Source organism: Doryrhamphus excisus, linkage group LG9, assembly GCF_037039965.1.
Source record: "Doryrhamphus excisus strain RoL-2023G ecotype Guam linkage group LG9, RoL_Dexc_Guam_v1.1, whole genome shotgun sequence".
Lineage (NCBI taxonomy): Eukaryota > Metazoa > Chordata > Actinopteri > Syngnathiformes > Syngnathidae > Doryrhamphus > Doryrhamphus excisus.
The window spans coordinates 1,512,189-1,534,733 of record NC_136365.1 but is presented as its reverse complement, the minus strand read 5'-3'; the positions used below and the strand labels follow the sequence as shown (position 1 = coordinate 1,534,733).

Genomic DNA, 22,545 nt, shown 5'->3' with positions numbered 1-22,545 from the left:
GGCTAGCAAGCATTTCAACCAGTTTTTGCTCACACCAACGCCACCAATAGCTTATATTGTTTTATTATTCTAATATCAGCAGACGTAAGCGAATCCAGCCATTCCTTCGGCTCATCTGGTCAAAAAGAACGAAAAAGAAGAACTCTGCCACAGGTGCCCGGTGAGGAGGTTGCGCAGGGAAGGCGGACCCCGATGTGCACAGATATGGGGGAGAAGCAGGACACAGAACTGCAAGAGAAAGAAAACCAGGCTGAAAAGATTGTGAGGGGGAAGAACGCTCCTGGTCATGGCAGCCCTAGTCGCTCCTTGTCAGCCAGGTCACAGGACGGTAGTCACGGGAGATCAAGCCAGACGAGCGCAATGGCCAAGCTACCCCCTCGTCCAAAGACTAGCGGAGAGAGAAGAAAGGAGGAGGTGCAAAGGAGGAAAAATGAAGATGAGAAGATCAGGGACAGTAGCGGAAAACCCTTTTTGAGACAGGAGAGCTTCACTGTGGAGAAACCGAGTTCCAACGTACCCATTGAGCTCATACCTCGCATTGATGGGAACAGACCCCCGAGTCGGGAGGCCGGCATTGACGGTGCCACACTACAGAAAGACTCTGAGGCAGTTGCGGCATTTTTAGAGGGCACCACATCAGACCAAGGCGATCCACCAAGTCAGTCCATTGAAGGTTCCATGTCTCCCGAGTCCGACGTGGACACAACTAGTACCGTCAGTCAGGCGGATGGAGCTAGGAAAGTGGTTCAAAAGCGGCGGATTCTAGTAGGGCAGCAAAAAGAGAAAACCGTGGTCTGCTCCAACAATAAAGGCCCAGCTTTTGGTCGAGAGACTCAAGACAAGAAGCTTAAGAGCAGAACACCAGGTCCTCAGCAGCCGTGGACCTCTCTGGACCTCACAGATGATGATGTCAATTCGAACTCACTTCTCTCTGACACCCAGCCCGCATCCACACAGGAAACCCGAGGTTCACGTGCTAAAGTCCAGGCAGGAAGCACAACAGTGGGAGCCAGCACCAAGTCCAGTAGGGCTAAGAGCACCCAGCCCCCTGCTTCTCTTCCAGCCAGTAAAACTACAAGTGTCCCAAAACCAAGACCCACACGGGCATCCATACTGAGGAGAGCTCGTCTTGGTGACTCAACTGACACCGAACCTGCCGATCTGGACAGGATGTCTGTGGCCTCCGAGGCCTCAACCACCAGCTCCACATCCAGAACGGAGATGGCAAAAAGGGGAATGTCTAGGATAGAAGCTCTGGCGCAGCCAAGGAGGCCAAGGGTTGGCTCCCCTTCAGCACAGAGTGATTCTGAAGCCACTGTGACCAGGAATAGAGGATTTGGAACCAGAAGTACCGTCGGTGAGTTTGCTATTCGACAAGGACTAAGAGGGTGCAGTGTGTCTTCAGTCGCTGGACCGAGGGCCAGGGCTAACAGCGCCTCCAAGCTGCCAGACAAAAGTAAAGCCACCTCTTCTCATGGGAACGTTACACCAGCAGGTGAGTAGAAAAATTAAAAAATTAATCTGTCACAAATTATATTTTATATATGATTATTAACGTTACATTTCACTGTTATAAATGTGAAGTAATACCTTTTGTTCTTTCCACAGTCAGCACTCGATGGCGCCGTGTGCCCGTAGACTACGCTTCCACCTCAGAGGATGAATACGGTTCCAACCGCCATATGTCCAAACAGGGCCAGGCGCGGCTGGTTCTATCCACACGGGTGGCCCAGCTAGGAGGCTCGGGGCCAACCCCTCCTAATCCCGCTGGACTCAAGCCACAGTCTAGAGATCAGGATGAATATATGAGAGACTGGACAGCACACAGTGAGGAAATAGCCAGGTACGGAAAGGCAATTTTAAAATGTACTATGCTTTCAAACCCCCAGTAATACTAGCCACTGTTTGTAATAAAAGTCAAACACAAGCAGTTAGAGCGGGATTGGACTCTTAATTAATTCATACATGATCGCTGTTTTGCGGTTGACTATGGCCTGTTATTAGTACAAAAAAATATTGCAAGACAAGTTATATGTAGTATTCTGGTCAATAGGCATCAGTAATGTTACTTTGATGAGACATGACGTTCTGTCCAACGTCACAGAGAGAAAAAAAGTTCTCTCATTCCATGTGGAAGTGGTAGGTTTTTGACTTTCCTACTTTGTCCACACTCCATTTTAAACACTTTCTTAACTAAGTAGTCAACTTGGTAGCTTGCTATGGTAGCGACAACCATCTCATATGTCCCCGCAGTGATCCCTTAACCTTTGCCATGTGGTGTAAACAAAGAATAATAGGAGTGTAAAGGTGACAATAGTGCTGCTATTTCATGTCTAGAGGGTTCTAATGTTAAATACTGTATTTAGAAAGTCATATATTAAATTTAAATATATATTATAAATATATAATATTAAATTATATTAAATTTAAATATATATTATAAATATATAATATATATTAAATTTAATGACAAATCTGATTTTTAACATTATTAGTGCCCTGCAGACATGAAATAACACTCTAAGTCGTCTTTACAGTCCCGTTATTAATTGTTTACACTACATTGCAACTCCTATTCTGCAAGTACTCCAGATAGCCACCTGCTAGCAAATGAGCGAGCTAACCAATTAGCCTCATGTTGATTTTTTCTAAACATAAGAAGCCAAAAATTTCCCACTTGTCATGTCAGACATGCCATGGCAAACCACAAGGGAACAATAATCGAACTGTGATATTGCGAGAGATGACTGTATATTAAACTGATTGAAGTCGTCATTGGACATTTGTATTTAATCAACAGGATCAGCCAGGACCTGGCCAAAGACCTCGCCATGCTTGCACGAGAGATTCACGACGTAGCTGGTGAAATTGACACAGTGAGCCCAGCAGCCACTGATTCTGGAGTCTTGGTATTGTCATAATATTTTAAAGTACAACAACAGTTGATTCAGATTCAGATGCTCTGTATGTAATACGAATGCAAACGGGGCAGATCCCCCCATCAAATCATTGGAATACCCTGAATCTGTATTATTGTGTTCAAGTTGAAGGAGCACGGCTGTGATGACAGCTTGGACAAAGGGGGTCCCTCCACAGATCATAACAGCATCCTGGAAAGTAACGGGACGTCAGTTGAACTGAGACCGAGATCTTGTACGTCACAGGGGTCTCGCTCCATTCGCCGACAGACGTGGAACAGAGACGAGGTGAGTTTCCGTGATGTTTTTCAACTTTGGACAGGCAGCAAAACAATCAATCACAACATGCAATCACAAGCAGTATTTCAATAGACAATACATTTATGAAGTGGAGGGCACTGATGTTAATCTGTTTGCATTTGTAGCATGATTTAAAATCAACTGACCACTAGAGGGAGCACTTTGTATACACAATAAAATGTGACAGCAGTAGCTCAGCTTGTAAACCACAAAGTAGATTTGGGAATTGAGATTAGTTGTTGGAGTATGCAGCAGTCCCTTTGAGCAAGGCACCTGTATGTGTAATAGTTGTATGCGTTGGTGATGAGTGGTGCAAAATGAATAAATAGAAGTAATAATTTAGATTTAACATGAGCTTAGTTGTAGTGGTAGTTTAAAGCTCATTTTTACATCTGCAATATTATTTTCACAGTGTGATAAAAAAAAATTTTTTACACCCATCAGGCAATTCTAGAAAGTTTACTTCTACCGTCCGTGAATCAACTCTCAACCAGGATACGTCAATCAGTCGACAAAACAGCCAGCAAGATCAGGTAAGCATCACGATTCATCGGAAACATAAAACGTTTAATTATTTGTATAGCACAGTATAACATTTTAATATGATACACTGAGGAAACCTTTAAAATACAGGAATGTAATTTAGTTTTAGTTTTAATCTGATTAATTTCAAACATGCATACAAGGTTACTATAGCTTATATGTACAGTTCTACAATTCAACATGTCTGAAAAGGAGTATAAAGAACCAGATCTTATTTAATCCCCTTTCCATATCACAACAATCACTAAGGAACTTGTTTACATAAACTTATACAACAATATACATAATTCACAAAGAGCTAAGGACAACGGGCCCCTGGGAAAAACCACAGGACGAAGCCAAAGCAGAAAAGTGCAAAAACCTTTTATCTACTGTATATGTACATTGTTTTGTTTGATTAATCTATTTTGCTGCTTTCAACCCAAAGGATACTTTTCAAGGACAAAGACAGGAAATGGGAAGAGATTGAGAACAAACTTCAAGCGGAGCATGACTCCTTACTGCTGAAGAGCGCCAACAAGGTGATGGTCCTAACTGCTCACAATTTTAAAGATTTAGAAAAAATAATTTCTGTGCAATTTGGAGTGTATTCACTCCTCAACAGTTACATATGATAATCACAGAATTGAAAATTCATGCTAGGGGTAGGTACAATATAGATAAATATGTGTATATATGTATAGATCAGGGGTCAGCAACCTGCGGCTCCAGAGCCGCATGTGGCTCTTCAGCCTCTTTATTGTGGCTCCCTTTGCGATGCTTGAATATTTTTAACACCCGAGTGGGGAAAATGCACGTCTTTTGTAATGAGTTTTAAAAAATCCAACTTTGTCTGAGACCATGAATGCATCCTGAGTGAGTTCTGACTGCTATCCAGTTCAGTACATGAAGAAAAACAAGTAATACTTACCTACAAATCTAAAAAATAAATTCGAGATAATTTAAAAACAGCGGCATGGGAACTTGTTTTTACGTTTACAGTAGTTTACACATACATTTATGTAAGTTTATCTCCAAAACTAGCAAGAGTACTCCAACTCGTCTTTTCTTATCTGAACTACTTTGATACCCCCAAATTCCCTCTAATGTTGTTTTAAACATAATATATGTTTTGCGGCTCCAGGCTATTTTTCTTCAGTGGGCATTGGGTAAAATGGCTCTTTTCATAGTAAAGGTTGCCGACCCCTGGTATAGATAAATATACATGAAATAAATAGTTGTCTTTTTCCCACAGGACTGCAATGTATTTGTGATGGTGTTGGGTGTTGTTGTCGTCATCTAATTTGTGTCTGTTTCATTCATTCGTCATTTTCTTTTACTTTTTCAGCAGTACTTGAACACGCCACAGTGATGTACTGTGAGAAGCAAAGGGGAAAAGTATAAATAACGTTCTCTGACACTGCCAGAGCGTAATAAATCCACCAATTAAAAGACAAACAGACTGAATTATATTTGAAAGGTATCCTTAAATTACTTAATCTGACTTTACAGAAAATCGAAATAAAATACAATAAAATGAACTTGACCTTCCTTCGGCACGCAATAATATAATGGTAGAGTAAACACTGTTCGCTGTGTACTTTGTTATAAATACAAAATAACACAGCATGAAATGTAATTTGTCATGGCTCGAGTAATTCTCTGTAGTAAACATAAAATATCGGATTACTTTGAGAGGAAGTCATCGAACATGTTGACAGTATTACGATTGTGTGAGGCCAGCTTTAATGATGCTGTGCTACACTCCTGTTTAGAATAGAAGAGAAAATACCAGATACAGTATCTGATGGGGTAAAAAGACTTATGAGTTCCTGGTGTGCTCAGAGGTACTGCTTGACTCATGGACACGGTCATCAATTGTGTCCAGATGCCTCATATGAACCCCAGATTGTCTTGAGCACTGTGGAAGAGCTCATAGAGTATGAATGAGTGTACACAGGTCATGCCTAAAAAATACATTAAATGAGCTCTGTTTGAATTTGATCTATGTTCTTTTTGCCAGGAGATTTCCACAATTATTCAAGATTTGAAGAGAGTGGAAAGACAACTGCTTGGTATGGATTTGGTTAACTTAATATTTCTAGTAGAAGGATGCTATTATCTAACCTTATCCCCCAGTCAATTTGGCTCAAATTTACGGTATTCTCATTGTAAGAGTGCCCACAATTGACAGTCAACAATCAATGACATGCTGTGGTTCGCTTTGGAAGGTGAAGCGAGACACAACGTCCATTGATTTGTTGACAGAGAATTGTCCGACTACACAGAAAAAATTGACATCACAGTCTCGGAACAGAACTTGTTTGTAACCCAAGGACCTCCAGTAATGTGCTGTCAGAGTATTGTCTAATCAGAGTCTAGTCGATCCCATCCATTCAGAACGCAGCCTTGCCAAAGATCTAATTTGGAAGCATATGAACTCTGATTTCTTTTGCTCTCACAGTCATTGACATGATGGTGGACCCAGATGGTACTCTGGATGCCCTGACCAGCTTGGGGCTAACCAGCCCTTTGACTGACCAGAAGAGTCCTGCAGCTCAGCAAGCAGAAGCAGAAGCTTCGTCTATTGCACCGTCAGACACAAAGCATGAAGTGGCGCCCAGTGAACCTCACGGACCGTCACAAGGTTCCCAAAAGACCTCTGGATAATTAACCCTTTAAGGCGTCTGATTAATGCACTCTTTATATTGGAGACACGTTGGATCCCCTGGAAACAAACATGCTTTTTTGACTGAGTATTTTGGTTTTTAATGAGAAGAAGTGGCCTCACCCCTGATTTAAGAACCTTAAATAACTGGACAAAGTAAGTTAAATGTTCCAAATCTGTATGCATCTCTGACTTGGCTAAGTACAAACTCATCTTTTTGCACTATATTATTATCCAAAGTCTTGTATGTGTGTGATTCATAAACGTTTCTTTGCCTACTTGTCATTGATTTGCAAATGATTAAATACTGTAACAGAGAAATACAAAGGTGTCAAAAATCTGCTACGACAAGACCTAATTGTAAATACGTGACATCAATTGTCGGCATTCCCAAGGTCAGTCTCAGTAATGATTTGCAGAACTTTATTTGCTGTGAAAAAAAACTTTACCTAAACTCAATCCCTACCTACAACATGCCTTTTCATTGTGAAAATCTTCATTAGCAACCTGTGTATGAATAAGTGAAATGTAGCTTCTCGAAAGGCTTTTCCTCTTCCTCATATATTTTGTCACAAGTGCCCTGGATCGAGCAATCATTATAGAAATCCCACATTGCATATGAGATGGTCAAAGGGTCATAAAAATGTTTCTTTGCACATTTTGATGCTGGTGTAACACAATTAATATCCGACACACCAGGACATGCCCCTTAAACATTCCTTTATGGTGATCTTTTAACCAAAAAGTATGCAGAGTTGCAGTCTATAGGGAAAAAGTCTGTCAGAGTATTTTCTACTTGTTGTGTTTGAGCCAGCAAACTGTAGACAGGGTCTACCTCCAAGTCCTGCAAAGGAGGGATGGACAGTGTATCATCTTACTAATGTTTACACATGAATGTATAACCTGAATACGTTTTAGCCAAACAAATTTACTAAAGATTACTAACTGCGTTTTGTGATCAGCACTTGATGATTTGGAAAAGTTTTATTTGGATGGTTTGTACATTTATTTTCCTTTGTAGTGATTTTGTTATAATTGTTGATCTGTTGTTGTTCACAATACCTGTGTATTGTTTGCCTTGTTTCCAATAAAATGCATGATAATCTTATTTTTACTTTTTACAATGTGACTTAACAAACACACATTTTATTTATAAGAATGTACGTTTTAAAAAGGTGAGACTGAATGGGTTCTATTCAAAAGACCTTAGCCTGGGTCTACACAGCACAGAACTCAAGCTGGAGCTGGAGTTGCACAGCGGAGGAATCGGTGTCCGACAGTTGAGGGTTGTGTTGTAGCTCGAAATGTGTCATTGGGGCGGCCAAGGTGAGACCATTACTCACATAGGGGTGGTAATAAGTTGACACCTGAAATGTCGAGATGGCCGGAGAATGACAAATGGTGGCCACTGGCCACCACGTAGCTCCACTACTGTTTTAAACATTCCAGACCACCTTTTAATCCTCTTAGGTGTTGGTGTCAATTTGACCCGATTCAATGTTTGTGATTCAAAAAATAGTAGTTGTATTTAATTTTTTTGCTTCATACATCATGACCTTCGCTACAATTGATTAAGCATAACATTGACTTTATTTTCAATCTGCTAAATACTGTATATTGTATGCATTGGTGTTACTTTGTGGTCGATTTGGACTGTGTGACCAATGTGGGACACCGGAGGCGAAACAATAAATAACGTAATATTGTATAATATGTACAAACCCAGCTTCGCCAAGGTCACCATTTTTGACTGCCGCTCATCTTCGACCCCTTTGGTCCCTCCTCCCTCCTCTTGAGGCTGTGCCCGGCTGGGTACTGATGGGTTCAGGCCCAGCCAATTGGTCTGGCTCCAGGGGAGGACTCCGATGATCTGCGTTTGGGCAAGGGAAAACTTGGTCAACTGAGCATGGAATCATACGTCCACACATCACTGCTATATTGGATGTGACACGAGAGAAGGAAGATGCCTAGTTCAACCGCAGTAGGGAATGACAAAGAAGCTAAAAATGTACCACTTCCACACAGAATGAGGGGAGAACCTTTTTTTTTTTTTAATTCGATCTCAGCCTTGGCATGGCTGGTCAGCTCGGCTCTGCTTGCTTGGTAGCCATTCGCCAGGCAGTGTGAAAGCTAATGCATTACTGAAGCCTACTGACCAGAATACTACATATACAGTAACTTCATTTTTTTTTGCTTTTCGGTACTGGCTCTGTTTGGCGAAAACAACTCTTCTGGTCCACTGAATGCCCAAGTACTACTAAATGCACTGCCCGCCACTGCATTTGATTGACAGTTTAACTAGCCAACAGGCCAACATTCATATTGTGTGGGCTTTTTCATATAAAAATTGTCTGTAACATGCGTGTGTCTACTTTCATATCCACTGTGCATAGAGTACAGTAAAGTCAATGCTTCTATACGGCACCTATTTGTAGCCATGAATTATGCAGGCTATATGAATCTCCAATCATCCTCAGCAGGCATATGGTGTCTTTCTCTGCAAGCTTTCTCTGCTGAAAATGACTCAGTACACTGATGCTGCAGGTCAGTATTTCATATTCCTGGTCTTTGTGTGTACTATATTTAATTCAATTTCCAATATACCTTATTCCGCACTTTCTGCAAGTACAGCATCTCCTGTTGCATTTGCATCATGTCCAGAGAGTCTGGCAGAGACCAACTGCACACCCCTCCCATCCTGCCAATAGTAGATCAACTAGATACAAACACACACACAGAGACAGACAGACCCTCCCTAACAAGTGAGAAGAGGCGTTGGCTCTGGTCACAAACAGCACAGGGAGAGCAGCAGCCTGCAAGTCAGATGGCTGAGAGAAAGAGAAAACATGACTTGTGGCTGATTCAGCGCTAAATGACAGATGGAGAGGAAAAATGTAGACAGGAGTGACAGCATGTCGCTGTTAGGTTAGCTCGTGTCAGACTGTGTGTGGTTCTGCATGCAGCACAGACACAGACACACGGGGCCATCAATGGAACTGTCAAATGATCCAAGGTCGAGGGGGCATGAGGAGGTACCCCCAGGCCTGCTTTCCGATCTGTCCCACGTGAAAAACAGCAGCTTCAGTGCTGCCCAACAACAGGGCTACTCTGCAACCATCTTTCTGCGCCGCAAAGACAAATTGGAGAAGGTAAGGCGACATTTCAAACTTAATGACCAAATGTTTGTTTGTCTTCCTAATGTTCCTTTTTCCGCAAGGGAACCAGGGATATTTAATGGTGAGATTATAAGGTTTATATATACTATATATCAAGGTTGTAAAATTAGAGGAAAACATCTACTCAGTGAAAGAACATTCAGTGAAGAACTCTTCATGTTTGAACTGCATCATGTTTAGCACAATAGATTGCAGGACGAGACGTGTAGCTGAGCTCTGTAGCCTCAGATGAGTATTGATCACCACTTTCCTCATTGCTACCACGCAGCCAGCACGCAAAAGATACAAGACTTAAACCTCTTAGCCAAGAAGGTTTTCTTCTTAGTTGGTCAGTTTATGCAATTCTATAAAATAGCAGATAATTATTTGTAGATTGACTTGCAGATTCATTGTGTATTTAGGAAGGTGCAAGTGAAACGGTGAGTTTGAACAAGTTGATGATTATTTATTTATCTTACTTATTGTGTGGAAATATGGGGTAATAACTATAAAAGCAATCTTCACTCGCTAAATGTACTGCAAAAAAGGTCAGTAAGGATAATTCATAATGCCGCCTACAGAGAACATATTAACTCCTTATTTCTAAAATCACTTATACTTCAACTTGCTGATATAGTTAATTTTCAAATAGCTAAAGTAATAATAATATAATAATAATAAAAAAATAAAAAAATAATGCATAAGGCTAAAAACAACCAATTAGCTAAAAATGTTATCCAATACTTCTCTACAAGAGAGGAGAAATATGATGTCAGGGAAGAACTACGTTTGAAAGACTTATATGCTAGGACTACGTTAAAAAGCCATAGCATTTCAGTATGTGGAATCAAACTATGGAATGGATTGAGTAAGGAAATCAAACAATGCACAACGATGAGCCAATTCAAGAAACAATACAAGCAGTTGATGTTTGCTAAATACAAGGATGAAGAGTCTTGAACCAGTCATGATGTGCTATATATATCACTATATTGACACTTACTATGGTACACATTATGGCATTGGATGTTCATATCACCTCATATTTCAGTACGAGACGTATTATAAAAAAAAACAAAGAAAAACCTTAAACTGTATTATGGAAAGCAGGAAGTGAACAAATGACAAATATTGGCAAAACCTGAAACCAATAGTAGGTTGCTAAGCTCTTAGCAGACTTAATGCATCACATTAAGCTTTCTACGTATTAGTATTAATCATTCAGCATGAAGGAATATAGTCTATCTTCCCGCACTCCACAGCAGAGATGGTGTCAAAATATGACACATTGTTCTTTGTTTCATTGCTGCTTTCTTGTCTCCCTGCTCATAACTACATTTTTTCAGAAGCTATCCATTTAAGGGAATTCATCAAATGGGTGTCCTTATCCTCCCCGAGTGGACATAAACATTTATGGCTACCATCAATAAATGACTTCATTATAGTCCGTGATTCAGCTAAAAATGTAGCTGACTGCAACCTGCAGCGTGGTTTTTTGAAAAAGTCGTACTGTGTCCAGACACTGATTGGGCTCTTTCAAGTAGACGGCCAAGATCCTTTTTTACCACTGGACCCCAATCTGCAGCTTTTGGCACGTGGCCCAGCTGTATTCCATCATGGCATTGTGCCCAGTCAGCCTTCTCTTAGCAAATATCGCCCTGACTTTGATGTTAGAGTAACGTGGAAAACCCAAAAAAAGTCATAAAATGCCAACGCATCCTGAGCATGCTCTGCGACCTGCCGCTGAGCCTCTGGTGTGAAGGTGAGACACCCACAGTGAAACGTCCTTCACAGGCATTCACTAAGGTGCTTTTGGTTGACAGGAAATGTAGAATTCTGTGTAAGCGCCACCTTTAATCACCACATCGTAATAAAAAAAATAAAAAATTATACCCATTACACCTCACAGGAATAAATGAGATACACACCTGAAATATTTTACTGCCCCAGTGTCCTCAGTCCCAAAATGCATTACTCATTTTGAAAACGTGATAACTTATGTCCCATCAAGTTTTGAAGAAAAGGGGCAGCATCCATGTCAGGGATGCCAACAAGATTAATCAGCAGATTTAAAAGGGCCACAAACTGCTCTCACAGGTGATCCCTCTCACTCGGCATCTATCTGCTGTATCTACAGCTTCTATTTGGCTGATGGCACGTTACGTACTTGAAGACTTTGTCCTGTGTAAAAATAGGGTTGGCCCCGATGGATGCAGTTTTAAGAGCCGTTACCTCCCTCTGGTAGTGACTCAGACCTTTCTAGCCCCTCTCTACACTTTTGCTCTGTCACCAAGGAGAGGACATGCATTAAGGAGCCCGAACATTCATGCTGTGACATTGTTTTTGTTCCTTGAAAAAGAAAAGTTGAAGGACATGCGGGGCAAGTTTGATGCATGTGTACATTAAAGATGCTAAAACCACTGGACGTCAATATATGATAAGTTATCTGTACAAAAGATTGGCATTTGTGTTATAAGTTAGAAAGTAATGAAAGTTACTGTTGTATGTTAGCTAAAATAGGCTTTTTCCCCTCAACAAACATCTATTTCACATTAAGTTGGTAATCATTTATAAATATGTGATATACGGGTAAAAAAGTACAGCATACATGTATTACTGTTAAAAAGGCCACAGTTTCGACATATTTATGCATTCATGTTCCATTGATACTGTTTCTTCAACAAGCATTGAAATTTCAAACTTTTTTCGACGGTTCTTGAATGCACCATTGCCGTGTGCCGCTACTCACCACATTGTCACTTAGATTAGATAGACTTTTATACTTTAAATGTGTTTAGTAAGTGTGAGATGCATATTTAAACCTGGCTTGTGAACAACGGCAATTGAAGAGAAAAGGAAGAACATCAACATCAAGCTGCCAGAAGTGTTTTGATAAGTCTCAAAAAATGAAATTTTGTATATGTGTATCAATTACTCATGTTTTCTTGGCATTCACTGGTGGTCCCAGCCAATACAATTTTTAAAAATAATTTTAAGGTATTACTTAAGTAATAATTTCATTTGTATTTCACCAACTATAAGAGGAAAAGCCCCAGTTATATTTTTTAAATATTGAGGGATTTAACAAAAACATTCAGTCTTTGTATTTTCACATGACCCAAAGTTACAATAAAGTAAAAGTGAAATGGGCCATCCCTACTCTGTTTCCATGCCTCTCTTAACAGGAGCAGCTTGCCTGCTGTTGGCAACATATGTTTTCTGCTATTAGGCAACACTATTGATTGAGGTAAATAAAAAGAGAGAGAGTCTTTCCGATGTTTTGTGTTGCTCTACTGAGGATTTTTAATGAGTTTTGCAGAGAATGTGGACATGATGCTGCAGTAAAACACAAATGGGTGCACTTTTATTGGAAATTTCTCCAAAAAGCTCCATTTGTTAGTGATTTAAAACAGACAGTATTGCATGGATGAAGTAGTTAGGAAGGAGTACTTATGTGTCTTTTAATTTATCAATTGAACATGTGTGTGTCGCCAGTGGCATGGTAATGCATTATTATTTCATGTGTACTGTATGTCAGTTTGCGATCGCAAGGTAGCTACACAACTTTTAAAAAAAAGGACGTATGGAAGGGAAGGAGAGGGGTCTGCTGGGATTCGCAACAACAGCTTTGCATTGGTGGTTTCAAAGGGGGTGGGATGTGGGGGGAGGGTCTGTCTCCATCTCTCCAGCAGCCTCTGTTGTGTCACAAGCACACTCAAGACTGCTCTCTCACACACACTCACACACAACTCAAACTGCAGGTAACATCGGGACATCGGGCGCACATACACACATGCATGCGTGAGGACAGTGAAGCGTGAAGCATGCTGAGGCTTGAAAGTAGGAGTATGGAGAAGAGCTGATTGAAAGGTAAAAACGGACTGGTGAATATTATGCAAATGAGCTTCTGTCACAGAAGTTTGTAGCAGTGCAGCTGTCATGGCGGGACCGACCCCACAGGAACCCGTAAAGGTGAGGTGCCCCCATGCTTTCATATGCTTCACTGTGCATGCATGTATGGCGTTCCTGACACATTGTTTCATGTATGTATGTAATCATTATGTTGAAATGTAAATGTCATGGAATTGTGTTGCTATATGTCATATGTTTTTCTTTTTAAATGTAAACAATCAGCAACTCTCATTTTTTTAATTTCCATAATTGATTTTTTAAGGTGAGCTTTCGATGAATCAGCACAAAAATAACCTTTACACCAACCCAGGGCTCAATGGGACTTTCCAAGCAGTAATGTGCATATCCGCAAGTCAAGCATGATGTTTGCCTCAGGTTAGACTAATGAAGACCTCAGGGTCTCGGTGGATATGAGACCAGAGTACAATACATTGTGCTGCACCAGCCTTATTAGCTGAGATGGAAGACAGGGCAGATCAGAGATGGGGCTGACAATGTCCTAATATCATGTAAGGCCTTGTCATATGGGTAACATTATTTTTAGTTGTTACATTCACTTTTTTTTCATTGTGGTTTTGCTTAACCGTGCTACTGTGCTAAATTTTAAGACAGGTTGGAAAATTGAAAGAATTGATATTTTGCTTTGTTGGGTCTTAATGACGCTCTAAGTAAAGCTTAAAAATGCAAAAACATTTTTGAACTACAAAATCAGACCTCCACCAAGCGCCAAAGTTGCCCCCATATTGTGAGTTACAACAAAATAATTTTTATTTTATCTATATATTTAGATTGCTAATGTTAGCATGCTGTCGATGTTACCAATGCTATGTCAAGCTATGAAAATGGATAAACATGCAACTATGCTAATGTTACAAAGTTTTTTAAAGTGTTAAGTGCTAAGTCTAAAAATGTTATTATGGTAATGCTAATATGGTAAGTATTCATGTGTCTACACATGAAAATCGCTAAAAATGTTAGTATGCTAATATTGACATAGTAATGCTAACATTACTATGTCAATAGTAATAGCATACTTGATGTAAAGAGTTGCACTTTTATGGTAGGTGTTACGTTGTCAAAATGCTAGTATGCTAATATTGACATAGTAATGCTACATTACTATGTCAATATTAGCATACTAGCATTTTAACAACATAACATAATAATATTGACATTGTAATGCTAACATTACTATGGCAATATTAGCATGTTAGCATTTTAACAGCGTAACATAATAATATTGACATAGTAATGCTAACAATACTACGTCAATATTAGCATACTAGCATTTTAACAACGTAACACCTACCATAAAAGTGCAACTCTTTACATCAAAGGCATTTTGCATTCCGAAAAATGGAAATGTCAAGAAAAGTGGGGATGTCCTTATATTATGGAAAGCAGGAAGTGAACAAATGTAACACTTACTGATTGGAAAAGTACCAATCCTTTTGGACATGTGGAACTGGGAACTGATTATGGGATGCACTCAATTGTAATCTGATGCATGTTCAAATGAAATAAAACCATTACCATTATTCAGGAGGCTTATGCATGGGGGTCCATAATTTAATAGTATGCCCCTCCGAGTGAGTATGTAATATGCCAATGTTGACAGCTCCCTAAACCAACAATGTCACATCGGGCAGAGAAAGCAATGACAAAAAGTCTGCAGATGTATGCAAAAACAGAAGAACCCCACTGTCTGTTTAAAGCAGACAAATCAAGGCTTATGAGACTGGATCAGGACAGTAGGGCTGGTGCACCATTTGGCTGACTCTTCCCCAGGTTTATTGCAACCATAATATACACTTATGCACACACACATCCCCGTTAATATTACAAGACATTGGCCTGCTCCAACCTGGGCCTGAGGTGATAAAATCCCGTTCATTTGGGACATGCTTGAACAACAAAGAAGTAATCAACCCAAGCCTTACATTATCCTTACATTTGTGATTGCTTTCCTGTCATGGAACACTGTGGTCATTTGTCTCTTTCTGTTGTCAAATTACTGTACAAAGACAATAAGGGTTTATTGATGAGGAACCTGCCTCCCTTAGTTAAATCAATTGAGAAAATTAACCTCAATGGCGTCGTTACGTTCCTTTCCAAAGGCTGGATAATAAATTCCCATTTCGTTTTATGTTGACATTCTATCTTTGTTGTTGTTGTGTCTGTGTGTCTCTCACCTGTCAAGACACAGCAAAAGTGCATCGCCATCTTTGCCCTGCTGTGCTGCTTCGCTGTGCTATTGGTGCTGATCTTCTCTTCCGTTGACATTTGGGGGGATAGCGAGGATGGAATCACGGAGGAGAACTGCCGCACTGACTGCCGGTGAGATGTTCTACACAAGGGAATTATATAAAACCATAAGAAGACGGTTGGTTTGGTTATGGTCCCATATAGATCAGTTATAGGGTTACAAACGAGTTCCGTTCCTAGACTGTGATGTTTTGGTCTAAGTTGAATCCGGTACCTAAATTATACCTACTGTAGATACATTATTCCTGAGTTAGACACACAAGGTACACAATAACACAAATGAGACACACTGTACATTCTGGCACCCACTGCACACACTGCAACTAGTTCTCAAGCGAATCAAGTCTTTACTGATCAAAATCACATGAATTTATGGGCACACGTTTGTAAACCATGGAACACCGTAACCCGAGGACCACCTGTGTTTGTTCATTTCAGCATTGTCCTTATGGAGACAATCCCAGCAGACCTCAATCAGCACATTGGACCCTACCTCTCACTCTCAGATGGCTTTCACACCCTGCTGGACCAAGCAAAGCACTCAGTCCAAGTGGTGTCACCGGTCTGGAACTTGAGGCCATGGGACCCGGACACCATGCCAAGTACAGCCAGACAGGTACAAGTTGAGTCTGAATGCATCACTTTGTTTCCAAATGAGCATGTGTCCACTTGCATTTGTGGTCGACACACAAAAAAAAACCTAATTATTTTCTAGTAAAGATTATGTGTCGCCTTTTAATGAGTTCAGACCTTTTAATACTTTAAGTGTCAAACTCTTAAGTGCGTACTGTGCACACTTCATTTCCACAGGGTCAACTATTATTTCAGAGATTGCTCAGTTTGAAATCTCGTGGAGTCAAACTCAAGATTGCCAGCAGTCTGACTAACTCTGCAGAACAGACAATTCTGGCAGCACACAGTAGGTGGCTTGCAAACAATTTTCATTAGAACGTTTGGTCTTGGTTTGGTCTATTGGTCTTTCTCTCCCTGCACAGATGCAGAGGTCCATTTAGTTAACATGTCAGCTTTTACCAGAGGGGGCCTCCATTCCTCGTTCTGGATCGTGGACCGAACACACTTTTATGTCGGTAGCGCTGATATGGACTGGAGGTCATTCTCTAAGGTAACATCAACATTTTACATGTGCTGTGCAAAAATAGTCAAGGTGAACTACTCTAATTAGACCCGTTCACGGTGTATCTGAACAGAAGGCTGACCAAGCACAAATACAATTGAAGGATAAAATATTTGAGTCAATAAGCAGTTATTTCAGGAGATCCAACGGTAGGATTTCATTTTGTTTGCAGCATATGGCGTATAGGTGTGCAACATTTCCAACTTTTCAGACTGAATGTGGTACTGTAATCCCTCGTTTATTGCGGTGACTAGTACTGCAACAGTTGCCAGTGTTGTTATTAGGATTCTGACCTTTACACTGTAAGCATTAGTATGCTACCAAGCTAACTTGTTAGCCTCCAATGTATTTATTATAGAAACTTACGCAAGGGTTTCGACATTGTTATACTGCCTTATCATTTTCCTGTGTATTTGAAATTGTCAAAGAGTACATTTGGGATCCAGGAAGTGAACAAATACATTGTAATTAATGTCAAACAGAAAGGGGTAGGATTAAATAAGCTTTGCCTCTTCCTACTCCGGTTTGAACATGTGGAACTGTGATTTGTACTATGTGATGTATTCCATTGTAACTTGTATGCATGTTCAAAATGAATGATTACAGGATTGCCGGGGCCCTCTAATGAGTACTGTACTGTATACTTAGAACAGTTTATGTTTCTGCTGACTCATGTTAACATCCTTTCCTTTTCTCTCAAGTCAACAGTCAGTCCATGTAAAATCTTGCTGCAACTTGTCGCCTGTTTCTGTTTGCCTGCTCCTATCTAGAGGAAGGAGCTGGGTCTGATGGTCTACAATTGCAGCTGTCTGGCTCTGGACCTCCACAGAGTCTTTTCTTTTTACTGGCAGCTCCACGAGAGGGACTATATCCCCTCCATCTGGTCTAAGAGAGTTACAGCCCTCTATGGGAGACACCAGGCCCTGGAACTACAACTCAACAATACCCCTGCAGCTGCATATATGTCCGTAAGCGAGCAATTTCTTCTCTTTAAATAGTTTATGCTTTTACCTGGGGCAGAGAGCTTTCTGCAAAGTATGATTCCTAAAAACCTGTTCATAACCGTCTAAATACAGTTTTTAACATTAGACATGAAACGCCCTTATAGTCACCTTTACTGTCACAGTGTGGATTGGTCGTGACGCAAGGCAAAGTGCAGGCAAAAAACGTATTTTTCACGGTGGGATGTTTTTGTAGCATATAGTACAGATACATAAATCCTTGACGAATGTAAGGTAGAGTTTGTATGAAAAGTACAGCATATGACCCAAACGGATTTGGGAGGTTACTTAAAAAATGAAAATAAAATGTCCTAAAGTCTCCTAACCACTTGAAAAATGTGCCAAAAGATATAAGTTCACACAAACTTATTCACGCTCTAGTTTTTGTACATTTAGACAATAAATGTAGACAATAAAAACATTAACTGCACTGCTCCAGTCTCTGGTCAAACACAGCGACAGTACATACAAATAACTTTGGTCTTGCTACAAGAGCCACCTGCCAGGGCTTTAAAGCTAACTTTACCAATCAAAATACTCCTTTCTTTCTCCATTTCTGCTCAATATTTGTTCCAGCTTGTGGCGACAGAGTTACCGAGCTTCAATCAAACTACAGTGTGGGCCAAGGGGCAAGTTATTCAAACGTCAAAAAATAAACACGTCAACTTTGACAGCACGAATTGTGGGTCATTTTTAATTGTGGGTCATTACGCTGCAGTGTGCACCACTGGAACCGACACGCGCAATACTAAAGATGTTATTTTGGTAAAGAGCGGATATATTCAGAATAGCATCTTGTGAAAGGTTATTTGCCAGCCAATAATAGGCACACAAGAGATGTGATTAATCATGTTAGGATATATCTTTGACACCATGAGTAAAAATGATTCAGTAAATTGACAATAATGTGTCTCCCTGTTCACGAAATGACAAATTGTTAATGACTTACACTGAAACCATTCATCATCTTCCAAAACCATTGCAGCCATTTTATTATCAGCAGCAACTTGCTCATGTACCATCTTGTACTGCAATGATGGCACATAAAACTAAATAACAAAAACTGGTTTGATTTCGGCTGCAACAGACGTGTAAACTCTTATAGTACGGCATCTTTAATTACTGTAGGTGTACACTCACCTGACTGATGTTTGCTCTCTGCAGTCCTCCCCTGATCTCTTCTGTGCAAAAGATCGCACTAGAGATGTGGATGCCATATATCATGTCATGCAGACTGCCAAGACATTTGTCTTCATTTCCGTGACGGACTACCTCCCTCTGGTGAGCAGGCGCTTCAGAGGAAACTTGGTCACCAGGTACTGAGCTTTGAATTTTTTTAAAACTATGCTTCATGTGACATGCTATATGTCAGGCTCATTTATGTCAGTACTTGCACATTTGAACATCTTTGGACTGGCTTTGGGTTGCTGCTTGTGCAAAATCAGCACAGCAGATTAACTTTTCTTTGTCCTGGCAGTGAAGGATTCATCTAATTAAAATGTCTCTATCAATAGGTACTGGTCACACCTTGATGAGATGATTAGAGAGGCTGTGGTTCTGAGAGGGGTCAAAGTTCGCCTGCTGATAAGCTTCTGGAAGAACACTCACCAGCTCACCTTTAACTTTGCCACCTCTCTCAGGTCCCTGTGCATCCACCTGTACAACTGTTCGCTGGATGTGGTACGTACGTGAACTCCTCTCTATGTATGTCTGTGAATGGACAGGATACTGAATTTACTTACTTACACTTATAGGTTCTAAGTAGAGCTTAAAAATGCAAAAATAAGAAATAGGAGTGAGACAAAAACATTTTGAGCAAGCAATTGCAAACAACCATTAAACTGAAATAGGCTGTTCATTTGCTTATCAAATGTTCAATAGTATAACTAGAAAAAAACATACAAATATGTAAATAAAACAAAAATTAAATTTAAAAAAGTAGTGGGTAGCTGTGCTATTCTTGTTAATCACCTCAAAAATCGGTTTGGGCATGCTCTATTGCAGTGTTTCCAGGAGGCTAGTGGGAATGTTGTTCCAGTTGGTGAAGGTGGCTTCGAGGCGGGCATCCACTGTCTGGAACTGATGTCCATTTGTGTAATTTTTCCTTGCCATCCATCAGCAAATGTTCTCAATTGGATTAACGTCAGGGGAACACGCAGGATGGGGAAAAAATGAGGTTATTCCTTCAGAAGAAGTAATTTCTCAGGCAGGCAGGCAGGCATTGCGAACTGAAGCCTTATCCTGTTGAAAAACACGCACAGAGGAGGGCCTTCGGTCATGAGGGATGCCCCCTGAAACAACTCCACATAGCCAGCAGAACCTGAAGTTCCATTTTTCCACTGAAGGATCATAATGGTGGCCCTTCCACTGCACCCTGTGCAGAAAACATCTCAATTGGGATCTCCTTGTTATATCAGTTACATTGGAAGCCATCAGGACCGTCAAGGTTACATTTTTTCCACATCAAAGAGTAAAACTTTCTTCCACCTTTCAATGTCCCATGTTTGGTGCTCTTGTGCAAAATTCAATTTTGGTGACATTTAAGTAGACAATGCCTTTCTAAATGCTTTTGGTTCTTAAAACACTTATTTTTCAGATGCCGCATGACGGTTGTTGTACTGCACTCTGCACCAGTAACAACATTAATTTAGAAAATGATATGGAATTCACATTTTTGTGGCATTTAGAGGCTGTAGTCTTAAACTTTTAATCAGCTGATGAACGGCCTATTTCACTAATGATTGTTACTTAAAATCTTTTTTCATTTTGCCTGTTGAAACAAATACAGCAATGCAAAATGTACATTTTTCAACTGGTCTTGGACTGTATACAGTATATATATGATTCCAGAGATTTTTCAGTCACAAGCAGCAGATGGACGACATTCAACATGGACTTAATCACAACAAGTACATGGTGACCGACAACGCTCTTTACGTTGGTAGGCAATGTATTTTGCATTATTATTACATAATAAAATATGCCTATTTTTTTAACTAATGTCACACGAGGACTGTGCCAGGTGTCAAAATCTCATTTTCTTTTTTTAATTTTTTGTTTTGCCTCCACAGGGAACCACGACTGGGTTGGAAATGATTTTTCTGATAATGGCGGAGTTGGGCTGGTGGTCCAGATGAAAAACCAGGGAGGGAAACTCATGGAACAAGTCAAAGCTGCCTTTGAAAGAGACTGGATGTCCCCTTATTCTAAACGCCTGCTGGGGAACAAAAATCAAGAAAGCAAATACAGAAATCCACACCAAGTGGAGACTCTGAAGGAACATGAATGGAATGACCCTTTATCTTTATAAACAAAGACTGCATTTCATTTATATAACTTCTATTTAATGTGCTCATTATTAGACTTTATATATCCGTACTATGCACTACTATATATGGATTATACTTGACTTTGATTTTCAAATGTTAACCATTATGTAATCATCGACTGTACTTGTTGACAGTCATATTGGAAAGCAATGCTGCATGAATATAAATAGATGGTATACAGCAGAGGTGTGGACTCAAGTCATGTGACTTGGCCTCGAGTCAGACTCCAGTCAGGACCTGACTCGGACTTTAATCTGATGACTTGAAAATACTTGACATTTTTAGCGAGTATGTGGAGTAAAATGTGTCCCCATTCAAAGTATTCCCTCGTTTATCACAGGGGATAGGTTCTCAAAACAGCCTGCAATAAGTGAAATCAGTGAAGTAGTCAACTTCATTTGTTTACAATTATCATACATGTTTACGACAGTAAAATCCCTGAAAATACACTTCATACAATTTTCTCAGACGGGCATTAACATTTTCTTTCATGTTTAAACACTCTCAAAGTTCAAGTTTCGTTTGAAATGTAATAATCATTCTACTAGGTTGGACACAAGATATTATTAAGTGACTCAGGCGCATTTATTACTCTTACCGTCGTTATCCTCCTCGTCGTCCATTTAGCTTGCTAGCTGCGGCTTCATTTTCTTCTTCTATTGTTTATTGGCGGTTAGCAAGAAGTTCACACAGATAGTTTGCTAGCGGCACCCACGAGCTTGATTGGCAATGGTCTAGAGCCAATCAAGACGCAGAACACAATGGAGGCGTTCTCTCTTAGCCAATCAGACTGTCGCGACTGTATATTTTGGCTATTGTCTACTTTGGGTTCCTAATATGCCCCTACAGCAGTGCTTTTCTGAATGATTTTCTGTACCCTCCTGACAGTCCCTCAAACCACCACCAGGGGGGCCGCCCCACTATCATGTAAACACATACTGAGAGAAGTGGAGCTGAGTATACAACACCCTCTACTGGTAGCAACTATAAATATTCAATCAGGTTTAAGAACAAACAAATACTGTCACACTGGTCTCATTTTATTGAAAAAATAAAACAATTCAAAATGCATTCACTGCATTTGTCAACTTTAATAGATTGTTAAAATTGAATCTTATTTGGGAGACACTAAACTTATGTAATGGCTTGAAAATTTCAAGCCACTGACTTGGGACTTGAGACTTGCATGTTTACACTGGTTTATAATACAGTATAACGTGGATATTTAAAACAATATATGAAATATTCAACCAAATATATATGCAACTACTGTACAAGTACTGATACAAGTCAAATCTTTTTTCTGTATGTGACTTTTGGATTGATAAAGTGGGAAGAAA

General features: G+C 40.1%; 2 protein-coding genes and 1 long non-coding RNA gene across 11 annotated transcripts in view; 2 read left to right on the top strand and 1 right to left on the bottom strand.

Moving 5' to 3' along the window:
- Positions 1 to 7,516, top strand: part of cep170ab (centrosomal protein 170Ab) — a 15,167-nt gene extending 7,651 nt beyond the window's left edge. For 5 of the 6 annotated variants that reach the window (XM_058059490.2, XM_058060337.2, XM_058058722.2 and 2 more), the window contains exons 12-19: positions 80 to 1,495; positions 1,609 to 1,843; positions 2,801 to 2,909; positions 3,045 to 3,206; positions 3,663 to 3,751; positions 4,189 to 4,282; positions 5,764 to 5,815; positions 6,205 to 7,516. In XM_058059490.2, the coding sequence (XP_057915473.2) occupies positions 80 to 1,495; positions 1,609 to 1,843; positions 2,801 to 2,909; positions 3,045 to 3,206; positions 3,663 to 3,751; positions 4,189 to 4,282; positions 5,764 to 5,815; positions 6,205 to 6,410 (2,363 nt within the window). In that variant the 3' untranslated portion in view covers positions 6,411 to 7,516. Of the gene's footprint in view, positions 1 to 79; positions 1,496 to 1,608; positions 1,844 to 2,800; positions 2,910 to 3,044; positions 3,207 to 3,662; positions 3,752 to 4,188; positions 4,283 to 5,088; positions 5,215 to 5,763; positions 5,816 to 6,204 lie in introns of those variants that run through there. The other variant, XM_058062817.2, reaches the window with a different exon arrangement.
- LOC131114400 (uncharacterized) lies at positions 2,538 to 22,032 on the bottom strand. 2 transcript variants are annotated; one of them, XR_009124243.2, is made up of 5 exons: positions 21,804 to 22,032; positions 19,493 to 19,586; positions 15,668 to 15,822; positions 8,131 to 8,278; positions 2,538 to 3,230 (listed from the first exon to the last, which is right to left on the bottom strand). It is a non-coding gene; the product is annotated as an uncharacterized LOC131114400 (long non-coding RNA). The 2 variants fall into 2 exon arrangements; XR_013628083.1 differs by lacking the exons at positions 15,668 to 15,822; positions 19,493 to 19,586; positions 21,804 to 22,032 and adding an exon at positions 9,013 to 9,898.
- pld5 (phospholipase D family member 5) lies at positions 9,158 to 22,545 on the top strand. 3 transcript variants are annotated; one of them, XM_058064167.2, is made up of 10 exons: positions 9,158 to 9,557; positions 15,676 to 15,812; positions 16,179 to 16,356; positions 16,551 to 16,659; positions 16,736 to 16,863; positions 17,646 to 17,843; positions 19,041 to 19,192; positions 19,391 to 19,556; positions 20,727 to 20,817; positions 20,948 to 22,545. In XM_058064167.2, exons 1-10 carry the CDS (start codon positions 9,366 to 9,368, stop codon positions 21,184 to 21,186), a joined length of 1,590 nt encoding a protein of 529 aa, XP_057920150.2. In that variant the 5' UTR covers positions 9,158 to 9,365; the 3' UTR covers positions 21,187 to 22,545. The 3 variants fall into 3 exon arrangements, with proteins under 3 accessions (XP_057920150.2, XP_078649287.1, XP_057920224.2); XM_058064241.2 differs by lacking the exon at positions 9,158 to 9,557 and adding an exon at positions 13,228 to 13,535; XM_078793161.1 differs by lacking the exons at positions 16,551 to 16,659; positions 16,736 to 16,863.

Bases quoted from the DNA above. Each gene is read 5' to 3' on its own strand.
- pld5 (XM_058064167.2), top strand. From the start codon at position 9,366: ATGCAGCACAGACACAGACACACGGGGCCATCAATGGAACTGTCAAAT. The intron at 16,357-16,550 runs GTACAAGTTGAG...TCATTTCCACAG, and splicing joins TGCCAAGTACAGCCAGACAG to GGTCAACTATTATTTCAGAG. The intron at 17,844-19,040 runs GTAAGCGAGCAA...TGCTCTCTGCAG, and splicing joins CTGCAGCTGCATATATGTCC to TCCTCCCCTGATCTCTTCTG.